General features: G+C 36.0%; 2 protein-coding genes across 2 annotated transcripts; both read right to left on the minus strand.

The window, feature by feature from the left end:
* Positions 1-910: 910 nt before the first annotated feature.
* LOC132618198 (small ribosomal subunit protein bS20c) lies at positions 911-4,453 on the minus strand. Its single transcript, XM_060333263.1, has 3 exons — positions 4,254-4,453; positions 3,471-3,637; positions 911-1,295 (listed from the first exon to the last, which is right to left on the minus strand). The coding sequence occupies exons 1-3, from the start codon at positions 4,396-4,398 to the stop codon at positions 1,047-1,049; spliced, it is 561 nt and encodes a 186-aa protein (XP_060189246.1). The 5' UTR covers positions 4,399-4,453; the 3' UTR covers positions 911-1,046.
* A 1,067-nt stretch (positions 4,454-5,520) lies between these two features.
* On the minus strand, positions 5,521-18,458 carry LOC132618197 (uncharacterized). The gene is made up of 17 exons (XM_060333262.1): positions 18,296-18,458; positions 18,141-18,204; positions 17,305-17,413; positions 15,985-16,047; positions 15,331-15,428; positions 14,364-14,430; positions 14,166-14,237; positions 12,900-13,061; positions 11,949-12,022; positions 11,751-11,848; positions 10,569-10,676; positions 10,234-10,331; positions 9,812-9,949; positions 8,996-9,043; positions 7,651-7,765; positions 6,759-6,859; positions 5,521-5,980 (listed from the first exon to the last, which is right to left on the minus strand). Exons 1-17 carry the CDS (start codon positions 18,363-18,365, stop codon positions 5,894-5,896), a joined length of 1,572 nt encoding a protein of 523 aa, XP_060189245.1. The 5' UTR covers positions 18,366-18,458; the 3' UTR covers positions 5,521-5,893.
* Positions 18,459-18,778: the final 320 nt, after the last annotated feature.

The raw sequence follows: 18,778 nt of genomic DNA on the forward strand, positions 1-18,778 counted from the left end.
GTGGTGATTTTTTTTTCTTTTTAAGAAATTTGATGAAATTTGGTGGGGAGATGATGATGATGGTGGTGGGTGTGGGTTAAAGATGATGGTGATAATTTTTTTTTTAAAGGCAGTTCGTCCTATTTTTTGCGGCAGCGGCGTAGTGATTGATAAAAGTAGGATGAGGATGAGGAGAAAGAAGAAGAAAGAAAAAGAAAAAAAAATAATAAAAAAAATAATAATGTGTTGGTAATTTTGACATGGCAACGACGTGGCAATGACGTGACGCGAGTGTAATACACCTCCCATTGTGAGAGTGATATTATTTTTTTAGGGTGGAAAATATTTGAAACGTAAGTTGTTAAGGGGGTAAATAAATAGAAGTTAAGTTTAGTTGCTAAAGTGAGTTTTCGTGCCAAGTTCAGGGTTAAAACATGTCTTTTCTCTTAAAAAACGATTGAACTATGTTTAAAATGTAATAACAGATCATACACGTTTAACATCAACTTCCTTACTGATGTAGCAGTTAGCAAGTTGTTTTCATAGGTTCATTTTAAAAGGTCAATAAGTACAGTGTTTGAAAAATATAATAATGTAAGAAGTACAACTTACGACAAGTACAGTGTTTAGGACTAAATATACTACAAAGAAAATGAAAATAAACCTGTAATTGTTACACTTCTAACACTGTAGATTGTTTTACATTACTGTAGTTTAACATCCCAAAAAATGTCCATTTGAAGAGGAAAAGATCTCCGATGCCTACTTACAAGTTGAATAGAGGAAAATGACCTTACAAATGTTTTATTTTTAAGTCTCGTGTTATTTTTTCCTGCTTGTGAAAATGATCATATAACTAAAATAGCATTTGTAAAGGCCATTACTTTCAAGAAACAAATTGAAGGTAAAAACAATTTAACTGAAGAGCAAATGAAAAAGGAGAAATTGATTGCACAACCAGGTCATATACAATATCAAAAATGAAGTGATCTGATCATACTCTAGGAATCTGAATTTTCCACAAGGTGCCACTGCTTTACATTGAACATGGAAAATGTGGATGACTATCAAGCTGTGGCTACAAGATCAGGTTCAGTGACTGGAGCTGGAACATACCAGCCATGATGGATCTCAACTGCTTTCTTTCTTCTAGCAAGTCGAGACTTTCTTCTCGCGCCAGTGTTCCTGTGAAGTGTTCCAGCTTTCACTGCTTTATCGATTGCTGAATATGCCTCCGCAATCAACTTCTCAACAGAAATAACTTCCTCTGCCTGTGCCTCGGTTTTCTTCTTCAAAGTTTCCAATGCTTCCAAAACCTAGAAAAGAACAAAGGTTAACTTTCATATGCCAAGATGAAGAAGCTTGCGTTAGCTATATCAATTTCTCGATGTGTTTGTCAACGTTTCCGGACATACTTTAATCTTACCCAAATTATTAATTTCATGCTGTAAAGCAGGTGCAGTCCATGAAAATTAACCCAACTCAACAGATTCATTAATATTTGTGATAAAAAGATAGATTCGTGGAACTTAATCAGCATTACTTTGTTTAGCAATGACTTTATCTTTATTACAAACTTCTCAGAATAGCTGATTCTTCATCACTCTTAGTTACCATTTAGATCTCCACTAATCAGCCAAATCTCGGTTCCAGTTCAAGTTTCAGTTCAGAAAGAAACAACTCTGGTTAGATATTGAGCCCTTCTTCTCCTATTATAGTCCACGATTGTTATCTCTTTGTCAATTCACTTTGCCAGATGGTCAAGGAGATATCAGAGCAGCTTCTTACATGTTTTTATCTTAAAAACTAAGTAATAGCAGGATCACCTAACCTAGTGCACCATTTGTCTATATAGATGGAGGGAATAAAAGACAAAATTGTAAAGAGGAACTATCTCCATATCCTACATATCAAAGACCTCCACAAACAATATTCTTCTTCCAGGACTCTGAAATTGAGGAAAACGGGTGAACGGAAGGAAAACTAATTAAAACAAGCTTGCTCACTCCATAAGAGAGCTCAAATAGCCTCCAAATTGCCTAAACAGTTGAACCTATGATTCAGCCACAAAAGCTGGAGGTTGAAGCCATGCTGACTGCAGAATTATGACACTCCACTGCAACCCAAGGCACAACACTAGTCTTTGAGGTTATTTTTTTAATTTTTCACATCTTTATCCAATAGATTAGGATAGCTTTCACATCTTTATCCAATAGATTAGGATTAGCTAAACTGAAACTGAAGACAGTACTCGCAGCTTCAGAGAGTCCTCTGAGATACTCATGAGTGGGAAATGGCATTTTGCTCAAAAAGTTTAACTTCAGTACCTTAAGATATTCAAGAGACATCTTAAGAGCAGAGAGACAGCGCACAAAGGTGATAATTTCGACATAAGTAAAACTCATATTTCCTGTACTGGATAACTGCTATTTAATAATGGACAACAAAAGCCTATGCAAGAGTGCTTAAGCACAAATGTCCAAAATCCCTAATGCACTGTCTATCGAAATTTAACTTTGGTCTACCTCCAAAGTTTCAACTTCGACCCTAACTTTTGCCTCAAAAGGTCCAACATTAGAGTTTCATGTCTCAGCAGTTCGTCAAGACAGCAATTCATGCAGAAAAACCAGGAAATAGTAACTAAGACCTTAAAGATGAAAAGGGAAGAAATCGGACCGACATAAAATGGACTTCTACCCCAACTCTCAACTCATCCACTCACTCTTCCCTTGCTGCTTGAAACATTCAATAAGACTTGGTGTACCATATGAGACGTATATGAAAATGAGAGTTTAAAAATGTTAAACATGCACTCAAATAGGATCAGTAAACAAATATCAGAACTAAATAAAATCAATGCTAAATCATTTCCTGGGCCATGTTCACAGGGACTTTTTGTTGTTGTAAAGCTATATTGAGATTTCTCAATTTCCATTAAGGGACTATTAAACTCCATTAACACTTCAACCTACAAAGACAACAAGCAACATCATTGAAGATTCTTTGCGCCCATTCATACAAACTTCGGTTAGGAGGGCCAAGAGAACAATTTTAAATAGTCAAAGAAAAAGTGACTCAGACAGTCCGTCAAAATGCTTGTCGTAATATATTTATGACTAAACAAGTGAACAATTTCATCTAGTTTCCACAGGTATGTGGAAGGGAGAGCAGGTGACCAATTCTGTTGTCTCATGGTAGAGGTGTTCTGCTCATAATTCTAGCTCCATTTTAATGTCCCTTTAATTATCTACAAAACTCATTCAAATCTTTAGATCAACTTCAACCAAACTCTGAAGCAAGGTCTTTTTTTTTTAACTAGCCTTTCTCGACACCCACAAGTGAAACTAAATAAAAAAACACTAGAGCAGAAATATAAATGGCACAGTAAAAACCACATTATGAAAAAAAAAACTCAACAAACATATTGATTTTGACAATTCCAACTAAACATCATAAAGGCCAAACTAGAAGTGATTAGATAAGCAACTTACTGTCTTCATCCGAGTCTTAACCTCAGATTTTTTAGCCTTGTTGTAAAGTCTCCTCTTTTCAGCTTGTCTTGCCCTTTTGGCTGCTGAATCCGCCTTCTTCGTTGGAGCTGCTTCGCAAACAATGGAACGACGCAACGGCATTCCCACTGGACTCATTGAACCACTCCCTGCAATTCAAAAAAAATCACCAGGGCCATAAAGCTCTAAATTTTACCTACCATTGAGAAATTAGTACACCCTCTATCCCAATTTATGTAGCACAGTTCGAATTTCAAGATTCAAATTGTTAACTTTGACCGCAAATTCGGACATAGAATCGTTAAGTAAACATAATTTACATATTTGGAAACTACATAGTGCTATCTGTCCCAATTTATGTGGCACCTTTCACCTTTCTATATCTAGAAACAATTTAACTTTATAAGATGATTTACAACCACACATTTATCTAAGGCTTATTCCGGACCACAAATTTCAAAAGTTTTTCCTTCTTTATTAAACTCGTGCCTAATCAAATGGTACCACATAAATTAGGACGGAGGGAGTAAGCACTGTAAGTCACAATAATTAACAATCCAAAATATTTAAAAGTTCCGGTCAAAACAAAACTTCGTCTGACTCTGGTGCCACATAAATTGGGACTGAGGAAGTAAATTAGCACTACAACAAAAAGAACTTTCTGAATTCCTATGCCTACCCAAGTTAGCTTAACATAACAAAAAATCAAAAGGAAAAATAGGATTCTTGAACTGATTAGTTTGCTGTAATAAATGAAGTTCATACCTTTAGAGAAGAGATTGAGAGAAGTGTTAGCAGAGAAGCTGAGGGGCTTAAATGCATTAGTATATGGGTTTGGTCTATTGAGAGAAAGGGTATTGAATTTTGAAGTGAAGCTTAAACAAGAAGAAGATAAGCAAGCTCCTGCCATGGTTCTTTCGCTGTATTTTTCTCTCTACAGCAAATGCTGGAGAAGCTTGGTATCTCATCTTATCCGCAGACACTTATTTTCTTTTGATTTGATTATGGGCTTGTTTGGTGGAGGCTGATGTCTTTTCTGGGCCACAGTTAGCCCAACAAAAATAGGAGGACCATTAAGAGTGAAATAGATGAGATAAATCCACTTTTGGTACCGGTGATTTACAAGAATGGCCTTGAAGGTGGGTAATTTTGAATTTTTGATCCCGCTTGTCCATGATCAAAATTTCAACTTCAGCTCCATGGATAACACTTACTTTTGACCCTGAAGGTTTGGCCATGACGCAAAGGGATGACAAATGTTCAAGCCCACTCATTTCTAAAGTCATGGGAAAGCTCTATAGAACTATTGCAGGAATTGCACCAGGCAGCCGCTTATAGCACCTCTACTTAAAAGTACTTAGTTTTTAAAAATTATTTAAAGTTTTCAGTTTTGACAAAATTCAGGCTGGACCTGCTTAGTTTCACTCTAACTTCTTACTCGAAGGTCTGGAGTTTAAAAAAGGGAAAGGTCAAATTCAAACATAGGTCTGACGTTAGGGTTCTACCAAAGCCAAACTTCTGATCCTGTGATCAGGAAATTGCAATTCATAGTCTTCAACGAGGTTCTCACTAATCCGAATCCAGTAAAACCTTTTGGCCAGTGCATTCCAATTTATCTCCTCCCTCCTTTGTTAACTGTATGTGTATATATCAAAGTGTAAAACGCACCTCGATAAATGATTTACACTTCTCCAAATGATTTACATTTCTCCAATTTGACTCTTGAAACAAGATTAAGCTATTGGTCGGGCATAGCACCAACACGCAAGATCTTTCATTATATGGAGCTTGAGTAGACTCAAATCTCTAGCTTGGGCATAGCACTTCCAATCACAAGCATTATGACTAATCTTCAAAGTTTCTTAAAAGAAGATTCTTTATGACCAATCTTCAATGTCTGTCTTGACAGTAGACATGACTGTTGCAGTGCTCATTATCTTTCACTTAACAGGATAAAGAAGCAACTAACATTTCATGCGCAGACACTACGACTTTACATATAAAGTCCTAACGAAAAGAAGATACTACATAGTAGAGCCAACCAAGATTCAACATAGATATTTTAGCTCAATATCGGCCCGTCTAAACAAGCTCGAGTTCAAGCATTTATCAATTCGGCAGGAGACATTCCAGCATAAAGTAATGCAGTCTCTTGGATGAAATCTTTTGAAATGTACTAGGCCAGTGAACTCGAATAGCTAAACCCAACTTTAGCAGTTAACGCCAAATGCCTAGACATCTAGTATACCATCTTTGTTGCTGGCCTACAGAAAGGGGGACATTTTACAAGGGAAGTGAGCAAGCAAGTTGATCCACTACAGACTACAGGGAGTTAAACATCTTAAAGATGGTACATCATGGCTGAAAATAGCACTTGTAGATAGTATCTATGATGTCGAGAAAGACTAAAATCTCTGCTCAGTCATCACTGCAGGTTGTGCTTCCGAATGCTTTCTTCCTAGATATGGACCTCTTCTGATAGCTTCCTCAAGCTGCAGAAGAGCACAACATTATATAACAAATGTAAGAAAGCAGCACACATTGACAGAAGAAAAGTAAATGAAAATCAAGAATCCTCAATCGAACTAACACTATGTCACTGGGTTATCAGTCCTCGGCCATCTTAAAAGACATTACTTTGCTAAAAGATTGTGTTTATAAAGATTCAACTTGGTCTTCTGTAAATTATATCACATTCCTTTGGTTCTCCAATTATTTCCCTAGAAAAACATTTTTCTCTTGCTGCTACCATCGTGGTTGATTTTAGAAGAGCTGTCTAGAACCATATTAGTTGACATGTGTCCCTACTATTTACTTTACTAAAACACTATGTCCGTTTCAGGAAAGAATGTACTCCAACCTTCTTCTATCCCCTACAAGAAGGGTGAGGAGAAAGATGAATGATGTGTGCATCTTGCATTCAGTTTGACCTTTTCTAGTCCTACGTCGCCAAAGGGCTAGTCTCATTCTTAAATTTTCCGTGCAGCTGAGAGTATAAATATGTAAATTCACTTAATGAAATATCTTACTTCTACAATCCCAAAAAAAAAAGGCAGTTCACCAGCGATACTTACACAGAAAAGTAAAATGCAAAAATAGGTTGGACACCTGACAAGTTTGTCTATATCTATAGTAGTAGGTATAAATAGACGTATATACAGGAGTGGAAGTAAGGACACATCAGACTTCTATAACATCAGTAGCCATAACGAACCAAAAGTAGATCTGTATTGGATTTGAACACAAGCTATAAAATCAGGAAAGACACACCTTTGTGACTACACCAGAAAGTGCACTGTCAGCGATCAGTTTACTAGATGAGGTGAAACCTTTGTAGATTGACTGGCAACATTTGTGTCTAGCTTCCATACCTGAAAATTAACCAACTTCAGGAAAAGCCAAACTGCTTCTGAAAGGTTCACAGTTATTTTCTCATATATAATCGCTCTTCAGGTGGTTAAACCATGTCATCAATGATACTTGTGGCATAATTTTCAATATCTACGAAAGCCCTCGAGAGTTTTCTTTTATAAAACAAAAAGAAGAAATGCTGCAATTAACTCCCAGGTTCAATTTAGGTGATTCTGAATCTCCATATAGCTAGAAAGAAATTTCATGTCCGTAACAGATTTAAACATAAATATTTCTCAGATCTTAGATATATATTTTTGTAACAAGAACATGTATTATGCAAAATCGTTACAGCTTTACAATAGAATACATATTAAGATATAAATGAGGATGCATGCAACTTCAATTGAGGCATAAGTGAGGGTGGTCTTTCAATCTCATCTGTCAAAGTCCTGCTAGCCAGGTGACTTAAAAGATCAATTGCTGATAATGTAACTTTTGTAGTATGGAGATATGGTAAGTTAATAGACTATATTTGTTAATGGAATTATCAAGGTGAAGGATGAAGATATAATCAAAACAAGTAGTAATACACTAACTTGCAGTTTCACACGAATATGGGCCAGCAAAAGGTTGAATGAGAAAATGCAGTAGCACTAAAGTCCTTTAAGGTGAAGACACGAACAATCAGAGATAATGCCAGAAAAATGTCATCAAATAGCCGCATTTAGATATGCAAACAGCAGATATTTGTACCCACTAAAGAATGTATGTGTATACTGTCAAGCAAATTGGATAGTAGCATACAAACCTATCTTTTCTGTCTCTGTAAATGCGTCAGTCACTATATCTATTATTTCTCGTCTGGAGATAACCTCCATCAGGCACCAAGCTCGCATCACCAACCCAGTTATCACTCTGTAGCCCTGTAAAACGTAAGAGGATACTGCCTTCAGAAGTCCTTCTTCAACCTTCATTTTCTTTTCTTTCTTTCTTGGTTTGTTGGGGGAGGGGGAAAGGGAGCCGGGGGGTTTTTTTTGGGGGGGGGGGGGGTATCAAGAATTTGCAAAAATCTGTCTACCTTCATGTTTATGAATAATAGTGATGAACATACATTAGCACCAAAAAGAAGAAAACGGATACTTCAGCAAGAAGATCTAAAGGAAAATGTCCTGATCTCCTGATCATTAAGGACGTGAAAGATGCAACAAATAGAAAATGAAGTCACCACAAGATAATTCAACCAAACCAAAAACTAACTACCAATAATAAGGGAATCACAACAAAACTGTTGCTGAAGTTTGTGACCATCTCATCTAAAAGTTTACGGTTAGAGAACACAATTTTATTTACTTAATCATATTCTCAACGCGCCCCTCATGTGCGGGCTTGATTCTTTTTGATGAGCCAAGCACGTGGAAATGCTTTTTGATTAACGGTGGCGAACTCAAATCCAGGACCTTTCCCTACTCTGATACCATGTTGTGAAGTGTGTGACCATCTCATACAAAAGCTTAAGTTATTAGAGAGAGAACAGTATTACTTAATCATATTTTAAACAACTACTAAACAATAAAGGAAAAGAGTGAAAACCACAGAGGCAAGCTTGGTTTGTACTTTAACAATGTAAAGGTATATTCAAATGGTTGTGCAGAGCATTGACATTTTTAAAGTTTGCAATCTATTTTAAGATAGTTGTTCTATGGATTCGTTCTCCTTTACTTCTTTTTTTCCAAAGAAAAATCATAGATCTTATCGCTTTACTTCTTTTTTTCCAAAGAAAAATCATAGATATTATCTGCTTCATAATTTGTTTCTAAGTGGAACATCAACACGTCCAGCATCATGAAATGGTTTGCTTTACCTGCGATCTACAGGAAGACATGAATGAAGAGATAAGAAAAGAACAGAATATTCTTTTTATAGCCATTATTCCTCTACACACTTATCAATTTGTAAAATCCAAATTAAGTTGAAAAAATTCACATGCATCAAACATCTCACTGCGCAACTAAAAGAATTAAACTTTACACGGAGATAGCTAGCTACTTCAAATAGTAAATTTTAAAAGGAAAACACAAACAAGGAAAAACTTTTATCAAACTGCTTCTATCTGTGAAATGAAATAAGTCATTAGCTGCAGAGACTTGTCTCACCGCCTTACGAATTTCTGAATCCTGTTGAAGAACTGATAAGAGGAGACCCTGTGACAAGGAACAATTCAGATAAGTAACCAAGGTTCAAAAGAAAGACCGGCAAAAAACCATCATGTCAAGAAATTATATTAGAAAAAATTCAAAGAATTTGAAGACTTATAGCCTATATGGCCAACCTTCCAAAATCAGCTTATTTTAAAAAGTGTTTTTTATTAGAAGTGCTTTTAAAAAAAGTACTTTTAGAGAGTAGTTAAAAGCACTTTTACCAATATTAGGGCAATAATTTGTGTTTCGTCAAGGTTCCAAAAGTGCTTTTGAGAAAAAGCTACTTCTTTTAGCTTCTGAAAATAGCTTCACCTTTTTTTTCCTGAAAAATAGCTTCTTCTTTTTGTGGGGTGGGCCAAAATTGAAAAATTGCTTCTGCTACTACTCAGAAGCACTTATTTTGTTCCTTATTTTGTTCCTGAAAGCTTGGCCGAACACCTCAACTCCCCAAAATAAGCAGTTTTGGCTTCCCAAAAGCTTGGCCAAACAGGCTATTAATGCTGAACATAAGTCTAACAACAGGTTCATGCACATCAAATCCCAATAAAAACTCTCCTACCCACCCCCACCCCCTCCCCCTCTCTTTGGGAACATGGAGTGCTGACATCAGGGTTGTTACTTGCTAGCTTTATATAAAAACAATTTCAAGATTCCAGTATTAGATATAGCTTTATACTGAGAAGTTTCAAAATTCTAGCAGTGAGACATAAAGAGGCAGCTAACTAAAGCATTTTATCATGAAGCCAGACGTCACACAAAAATTAAACTCACTGAAGGTGTCAGCTTTGAAGTCTTGGATGCTGTTTCATAGATCAGGCGCCGAAGACTCTGCTCTGCGTCACCATTCAGCAATACATCATTTTCTGCACGAGTTTCTCCAACAATATTTGCAAGAGCATGTAATGCCGCCTGTTTTTTGCATTCAAAGAAAATCTCAAGTAAAAATTAAGTCGGTCACAAATTTCTGTCTCTTTATTTCATAAATTCAGAGTCTTCATGAGTTCCGCATGGAATTTAAGCAATACATAAAGATACTAAATACGTCTCATGTTTGCTTCTGGCTAAATTATATTAAAAAACAATAATAAGTTGACATCATCACACAACATTCACAAGTTAAAGCTCGCCCCTAAGGAGTCTCAAATTCAATTTTTATAGCAGCGTGGAAATGTCAGCAAACAAGATGTGCTTACCAGCTGTTTACCATGCTGTTGCCGATCAAAAGCTGCATAAATCACATGTCTTCCTGCAGGTTGTGCACCTGAGAGAAGTGATGCTGCCCCTTTGCTGGCTGCAAGATGTCAAGGACGAGAATTATTTTTCTTTCAAATACGATGTAATCTCTTAACCAAGTGAACATGGGTTGAAGTGGCATGTGCCACATTGAACTACACAGTGCCCGAAGGAAATTCCAATGGTCAAACGTGCAACAAGAAATATGGACATAAATGTATTCAAGGTATTCTTCTGTCAATGAGATACTGAGCTACATCACATGGACATAAATATAAAAAAATTAAGAACTTACACAATCCAATTTGTCCCAATGCTTCAAGAGCACATTCACATTCATCTGCATTTTGACTTTCTAACAAATCGAGTCTCCCGTCAATTGCAGAAATAAGATCCCTACAACCTGAAAGTCAGAAAAAGATTTTCAGTCAAATATGATTTTGCCCATCTGCCAGAGTGTTTTTATGCAAGCAAACAAAACCTGCAGTGGAACAACAAAATATAAGGTGGGATATTTTCAACAAACTATGTAATACCAGATAATTTCATAGAAAACACACCCCACATAATGAGACCCTATCCTCTTTTGATACATATGAATGGGTTGTTAACTTGGACAGTGATGGGGAAGAAAAGAATACCAATCAAGGAATTAATTATGCTAGAGTGATTATGTGATATAACCTTCCTACTTAAAATCAACCAACATCTTATTAACTGCAGTTGTCATACCACTTCTACCGTGCGTGCATTAGAACCTGTTGACTTCTGTCGTTCCACGTGGGTTGAAAACGGGCTTCCAAATGATGTTTATAATGTCTTGGGCGATTGACACCTTTCCTTAAGGGGCCTTGAGGTTTTGAGTTGGATGCTCACATGGTACCAGAGCCAACTTTTGGTCAACCAATTCTCACACTTGTGAGTCCGCATTATAAGTTCAAGCGCAAACCCAATTTCAAGTTCCACGCATGGAGGGTGTTGTCCTATAGTCATCCTACCTGAATTATGTAAGGGCTTCCAAAGGGCCTAAAAAAGTTTTGGGCCACCCATCCATTGCCTCAAGGTGTCTTAATATTGACACCCAAGTTCTTTCACAAAACCAAAGCATACCTATATACTTTGGACATAGGTATTTCCTTACCTAGAATACACCATAGATCTTGAGGATGAAATTGAGCTCCTCCTACATTCTAATCAAAACATGCCAAACCGCGACGCTAGTTTTGTTGAATACAAGAATTTCTGTACTTAACGGCTAGAATCAGATCGAATTAATTGATGGAAAGAACTCTACTTGGAGTCTTGGACACACGAAGCCATGTAAATGTCTTATTTATCAAACTATTGATAAGCTAATAAAAATGAAAACTTTAATACTCGATCAACATACCAACAAATTGTAAAGATAATAAATTTCAAACATAAAACAAATTTGGGCTGACCATTAAGACTTAGAAGAAGTATATGTGAGTATTACCAGATTCACCGATGAACACGAGGGCATTCTCCCTTGCCATCAGCCTTCCAGTTATCATCATTGCTCTTGATCGCAAAATTGATTCAGCAGAAGCATCACTAGGGAAGATAGGCAGGTGAAAGAAATATGACAGTTAGAATCATTGAATCACTAGAACATCAAATTCAGAATCATAAGCAGCAATTCTCATGTGCACACCTAATAATAGAAGTAAGAATTTGGGGAAGTTTAGTCCTTGACAAGAACTCAGTGCTGTGCTGAACATCAGCCAACTTCATTCACCCAACACATACAAGAAAAACAAGTGAAACATCAATCAGGAACCAGTTGCAGAAAAGGGTATCAAGTGATTATAAGTGGTTGTAGACTAAAAAATATAGTAGCTTAACACACAAGCACACCCCCTCAGAGAAAAGGAGAGTATTTGATATATGTCACCAATAAACCCAATATAGCTAGAGAAAGAACATTATTCAGGAAAAAGCTCTTAAATTATGTAGGAAACTTCAAAGTGTTAGCCACCTTTCCTCCACACCTGATGAAGTAAAGTTCTGATATAGTGCTAAAGGCAGACAAGGAAAATCTTGCATTCGATAAATACCTAACCCTAGCTGTCTACCTTATTTTTTCAGTATCTTACCTGATATTTTCATTTTCTTCTAAGTTTACTATAGACTACGGGACCACATCTCAGAACAGTAGGTGAAGGCACAAACATAAAAAAAGCAACAGGTAAAAATTCTCGATGGCTGTAGAAAAAGAGATATAAAGTGTTTGGCATAAGGACAAGTTTGATACCCTAAGACATGGTAACATAAACAATACTACTAGATACTTATGGTTCAGATTCAGCACATGTTATTCTGCTATCAGAGAAGTAAATGCTCATTTTGTTCTGCATTTTCTTTGTGTTATGTCACACAGTAATAAAGAGTTGATACTTTGCATCAACATTGCAAAAATTTTATGACATGGGACCTCCTGAGTTTCTCTCAATTCTCAAATAAATGAAAGCACAATGATATGTTTTACCACTGCTAAACAAAATATGCAAAATTTATAGCTGATAAGACTGTACGAAGAGACAAACAAAATGCAACTGCAATGATCACATGTAGAGGAAAATTTTATAACTAGCTAGGAGCAAACCTCATATAGGAGTTCCAAGCTGTTCAGAGTGACTAATGTGTCATTTGAATTGCTAATTTCTGCCTCCAACAGGCTAAGAAGATTTGAGTTGTAGCCTCTTGACGCCACAGAAGTGGAAATGGAGAATAACTTCACTATCAAAGCTAAAATTCTAACTCTTCCCTTAGCAAAATGAAAAGCCAAAGCACTAGCAATGAGATAATAAAACAGTTGACAGAGGACAAAAGCATACCGTAGCTCAATGAGGTTCAGATGAATTAGGAATCACCATACCCACTGACATGGTTTCCACGTTAATTACTTTATTTCCTCTTTCTTGGACCTTTTTTTTTTTTTTAATTTTGGTGGGATGAGTAAGAGAAGTTCTATAATCAAGACAGACACACCAGTGCACCAGCTCAATTACATCATAGATAGAGAGTAATAGTTTCTATTTAAATCAGAGAAGAGAGCACGCACTATAGATATTAACATTTTTGGATTTACTTCATGTAGATTTTATGCGCAATTGATACAAAAGTACAACCAAGTTTGGATTTGAAAAGATATTTCTGAAGTATGATTCATTTCTTATAAAGTAAAGTGAGAATGTTGGAGAAGCTTCACCAAAATTAGGAAAATAATAGAAGTATGATGGGTAAAAGAATAGGAAAACAGACGGTAGTAGAACCACCACTTTAGCCTTATCTTTAATCGAGCAAAAGGAATTTGGGAGCAGGTTTGCATTAAAACGTGAATGGATGACAAAGGAAATTATAACTTAAGGGGTTGGGGTTTTAATAGTAGTATAAAGAGAAACCTAGTGCACCAAACTCACGCTATATTTTTGGTGCAAGGAAGGGACAGACTGTTGGGTCTATTTTATGTAGCTTTGCATTGCATTTTTGCAAGGGAATGTTCCCACGACTTGAACTCGTGACCTCCTGGTCACATGGTAGAAAGAGAAACTCCTACCATTCCCAGGGTTCCTTGGTAGTACATATAGATTAAGATAGTGTGTTTGTCTCATAGCTTCTTTATGTTAAGAATTAAGTTCACTCTTATGATTAATTGGATGGCAACTATAACATTTTATCTCAACATGACAGCGAATAAAGCACTAAATTCAAAAGAGAAATGCTCATTTTATAGAACACATGTTTTCAAACTAATTCAGCATGACTTCAAGTGAAGGTCTAATTTCAGAAGAAAGCTACTCATTGCACAGAGCACATTGTCCGCCATAAGGCACACAGAACTTTTACCATCCATTAGAAAAAAACGTACCAGAGGTGAACAGTTGGTTGCCAAGTTCACGAGGTTTGTCGCTTCATTGCCACTTCCCGGAAATATTATATCCTTCAGAAAATTTTATCAGATTCAACAGAGATCCTTGTTTCCAAAATGTCTGGTCAAATTATCACCACAGGCACGCAGAAATGTATGTGCATTGACCAAGATAAGAAGAAGAAGAATACTACATACAATGCCTTTCGAATGGCTAGCCAGTTTCCTAATTGCATCTGTAGATGCTGCAGCAACTTCCTCATCCCTGCCGGAAGAATAAACCCTACATGACTACAAGCAGAACCAATTCTAGAAGAGGAAAAAGAACTGATATTGGGGTGCATATTTTTCTTGTTGTTGTGTGCTAATCACATGTTATCATCAATACAGAGGATATAAAATTCTATTTTAGGTAGTCACTACAAGCATATGGTGCAGCAAAATCACACAAATCTAAGCACGTAAAGCCTCTCCACTAGGATATGAGGAAATAAAGAATGTTGTACTAAAAGATAACAGGTCCTAAAACATAAGTAGCATGGCGTGACAAAATCAGTTCACCAGCAAGCTCCCCATGGGGAGCCCAAAACTGACTAGTCAGCAATTTCAGGAGGCAGTAGAATGCAAACAAAGACAAGTAGTCTTGAGGACATGGCCCAGAAAAAAGTTAAAAGGGAAAAATAAAAGAATAGTCCGACAAGAAATATCGTCACAAATATCAATGTTTCTGTTTCCAAGAATAAACATAGAATCCCAAATAAACAACACATTTGAGAATGAGTTTCCGTGGTGAAAAGGCATGTAGGTAATACAACAACCATTCGTCTGCATGACCCAATTAAATTTTAAGAAACGAAAATTCTTGAGTCAGAAGCAGAATCGGAAAGAGGTCATACTACCTGGTAGAAGTACTTAAATAGAAGATATCATGCTTGCAGATAAAATGAAATGACGAAAGACAACGGTTAGTTGCCTAATCTAACTCATGCATGTATTATTTTTCTAACTCATGACCACAACATATTCTCTTACTTGAAATCAAATCAACTACTACAAAAAGGCCAGCCACACAGCAGGACCAGTACACAAAGCAAAAAAAATTATATATATATATAGACAGTTCGGTCTGTGATTGCGTATAGCAACAAAGTGCATTGTGTCTTACCCACTGATAAGGCAATTAAGCAAAAGTTGATAAACTCCATACTCATTAATTAGCTGTATAATAATTGCTTCATCAATATTCTCCAACAGGCAAGATACCTGTACACGGTCACTACTGCATGAGAGTCAAACTTGGAGAACAAAAAAAAATTGCCCATATTCATGGTTTTCAGCAAGGTAGACAAAGACAGCTAAAAATTAGAATGACATGGAGTACACAATGAGGAAAGCAAAACGGAAAACAGTTACAACAATAAGTGAATTCTCCAGCACAATAAGAATGTGTAACAATGTATATTAGAAAATTCAGCAAGTCCAATAACTACTTCCCGTATTCTGTTTCTCATAGGAAGAAAAGCCTAGACTTGCCAAGTAGTCAACTTCAGATTAACATCGATCCTGCTAAAATAGAGACACATATACGGAAATACAATAGCTGTGAAATCCATTTGTCATCACTATTCAGTTCTCTCATACACCCACCTCATCCTACAGACTTAACTACATCTTTTCAGGATAAATTATCATTCATACAGAAAGGGTCTCAATTGGATGGAAACTAACAAAATAATAGCAGACAAAATCTTAAATTTACTTCAGAGGCACATACCTTAGTGCTTAAAAAAGGTTTGAAATTATATATAGAAACACTTACTATTTGGCATGCTAAACGTCTGACTTTCTGAGAATCTGCACCCAGACCGACAACAACAAATGGCTGCAATGAAACAGAAAGCAGACCAAGCAATTTAGGAAAAGGTAATGATTTACCTCAAAATCTATTATGACGGACACGTATCCGAGTAAGTGTAAATGTAGCACAGAGATGGATAAGGGAATAAATGATTAACGTACATTGACCTACAATTGACTGGCTCTATAAGACCATACAAAGGATCCCTACACAGATAAATTCCAAATCTATTTCTTCATTGCTATCTAAAATCGGTTCTCTGGATTTGGTTTTGGCTCAATATTGAGAGGCCTAGATTTTCGGAAAAGATTTTGAAATTTTTTAAGGGGAGACGTTAGCTGTTAGGAGAACCCCACTATTTGGATTGTTTTCGCTTTCGGAAAAAGGTTTTGGTTTGATTTCTGGAAACCAACAGATACTGTTATCAAAATGCTTCTGCTTCTGGTTTTTTTTTAATAGTTTTTGAGAAACTCTTTTAAACATTTTATGATGTTTACTTCTTTCTTGATTTTCTTCATTCCATTTTTAAGCTACTTTTTTGGTCCTTGTAGTCTTAACAATAAAAGAAAGTCAAATCAGTGAAAAATATTGGGTGTAGTTTACATGCTTACAATGAACAGAACTTTTTGTAAAAGACTAAATCATCTTGATAACTACTAGTCAGGATCCTTTCACAGTCATGAACAGAAGTTAACATGATTATAAGATAAAGCACTATTCAAATAGCTGGAAGCAGAAAAGAAAAGACAGCAAGAAATAGAACCTTCTTTATTCCTTATGTTGCTTTAAAAAGGAAGCTATACCCCTATCGCTATAAGCTGATTTAAATTAATAGCTATCTATATTGCACGACAACGACCAACTTCCTTCATACACTCCAAAACAAAGACTGATAACAAGTGTTGGTTAAATTTTATAAAGCTTCCCCATTCACTGTGAGTAAGTTATTCTCTTTTGCTCTCCACTAGATAGAACCCAAAAGTCCCTTTACATGTTCAACACTAAAGGGAAAACTATCCCACAAAAGTAGGGGTAAGGTTTGCGTACACCCCACCCTCCCCGGACCCCACTTGTGGGACTATACTAGGTATGGTGTTGTTGTTGTTTATCAATCTAATGCTTCACATCCCCCCGTGATATTATGGTTTAAACTGTAAGTAACCAAATAGTTGACACATACTCCACGTCTCCACCACACACTTATGATACTAGAACCAAAAAAAACTCATTCCAATATGAAGATTCAAATTTAGGTATTTAGTACTAGCACTATGGCCATACCATGTAGTGTGGAATGAGTGATGCTCCATATCTTGTTTTGAAAAGCCTTTCTAAACAATCAACCAAGGCATTTTCTAGGCCAGGGTAATCTGCTTTTGTTTGCAAAGCACTGCGAACAATTCAAAGTTAACAGTCAGAAAGCCAATTATTCACAACCAAAGCTCCCTATGCCAGGAGAATGTTAACGCAAAAATTCAAGCCAGTAAGAGCACTTCAATTTTAAAAAGTTGAATACCCCCTCCGTTCCAAAAAGACTCGAACACATTTTTCTTATACGTCAATTTTCTCAAACATTGTTTAACTTCTCTTAAATGTAAAAGATGCAAATGTAAAGTAATTTTATACTTCCTCCGTCCCAAAATATATGTCATGTTTCGCTTCTCGAGAGTCGAGCTACATTAACATTGACCTAACACTTTAAGATGTATCTTTCGCCATATTGATATGAGAATGAATTGCAACTTATAGTACTTTACATATAGTTTTTGAATACCTAAATTTTAATTTTAAACATTAAATTAATCTAATCTAATTTAGCTTCAAAGATAAAGTCAAACTGACTCTCGAGAAACGAAACATGACAACTATTTTGCAACGGACACAGTAGGCCCCCGAGAGAGTATTATTTAAACATTTCATTTCAAAAAAAAAAAAAAAATCTCCACAGGATTAATGCATTAGCCCTTGCAATTTAAAGAAATTTGCATAGTTTCTAACTCTGCCACACATATTCAGTAAAAAAAAATTGATACAGAGTACTTATATTGTAACCTGAAAACTCATGTACAAAGCGGTGAAAACACATAGAAGGAAAAAAAAAATAGATATAGGAATACTTGATAATGGCTGGAAGAGGAAATCGATTGAGAAAATCTTGAGCTGAAGCATCGGAATGAGCGCCTGCAAAATTGTATGATATGATACACAAGAATTAACCAATTGCTTATTACCAAAGTAAAAAAACAAAAAACAAAAAAAAGAGAAATAGTACCAGGATGATACGCAAAGTCAGTAGCTGCTTCGAGTAACTTAGCCGGATCCACAGAGTACTCTTCTTCCATTCTTACTGTTTTGTTTTGTTTTTTTGCACTGCGAAAAAAAAAAATTGAGTACAAAAGAGGTTTTTGAAACTTTGGTTTACTTGCATAACACTCACGCAACACTCTGTGAGTGCGGTGTCGTTTACTGTGCTTTTTTTTTTTTTTTACTCCTTACTTTTGTGGAGTCCGAACCTAAATGACCCTAAAAAAGAACAAACGAGCCAAAATATCCCAAGAAAAAAAAGTAATATCAAAATATCTTTAACGCCGTTTTTTTATGCGTTATCTAAAAGTGAGTTAACGTCACCCGTTAAAATCTATTACCCGAATTTTCTTTTAAAAAAAAAAATGAAGTAACGCACTATTTTAGTGTGTTATGTAACCATGTCATATATACTTACAATTAGGTATCCATTTCATTACTATGCAAAAGT

The sequence above is a fragment of the Lycium barbarum genome, chromosome 11 (assembly GCF_019175385.1).
Source record: "Lycium barbarum isolate Lr01 chromosome 11, ASM1917538v2, whole genome shotgun sequence".
Taxonomy (NCBI): domain Eukaryota; kingdom Viridiplantae; phylum Streptophyta; class Magnoliopsida; order Solanales; family Solanaceae; genus Lycium; species Lycium barbarum.

Coding starts and splice junctions, on each gene's coding strand:
- LOC132618197 (XM_060333262.1), bottom strand. CDS start 18,365: ATGGAAGAAGAGTACTCTGTGGATCCGGCTAAGTTACTCGAAGCAGCT. Junction 14,431..15,330: donor CTTAATTGCCTTATCAGTGG/GTAAGACACAAT, acceptor TTCTTCCGGCAG/GGATGAGGAAGTTGCTGCAG. Junction 9,950..10,233: donor AACAGCATGGTAAACAGCTG/GTAAGCACATCT, acceptor TGCAAAAAACAG/GCGGCATTACATGCTCTTGC.
- LOC132618198 (XM_060333263.1), bottom strand. CDS start 4,398: ATGGCAGGAGCTTGCTTATCTTCTTCTTGTTTAAGCTTCACTTCAAAA. Junction 3,638..4,253: donor TCTCAATCTCTTCTCTAAAG/GTATGAACTTCA, acceptor TTTGAATTGCAG/GGAGTGGTTCAATGAGTCCA. Junction 1,296..3,470: donor TTAAGACTCGGATGAAGACA/GTAAGTTGCTTA, acceptor GTTCTTTTCTAG/GTTTTGGAAGCATTGGAAAC.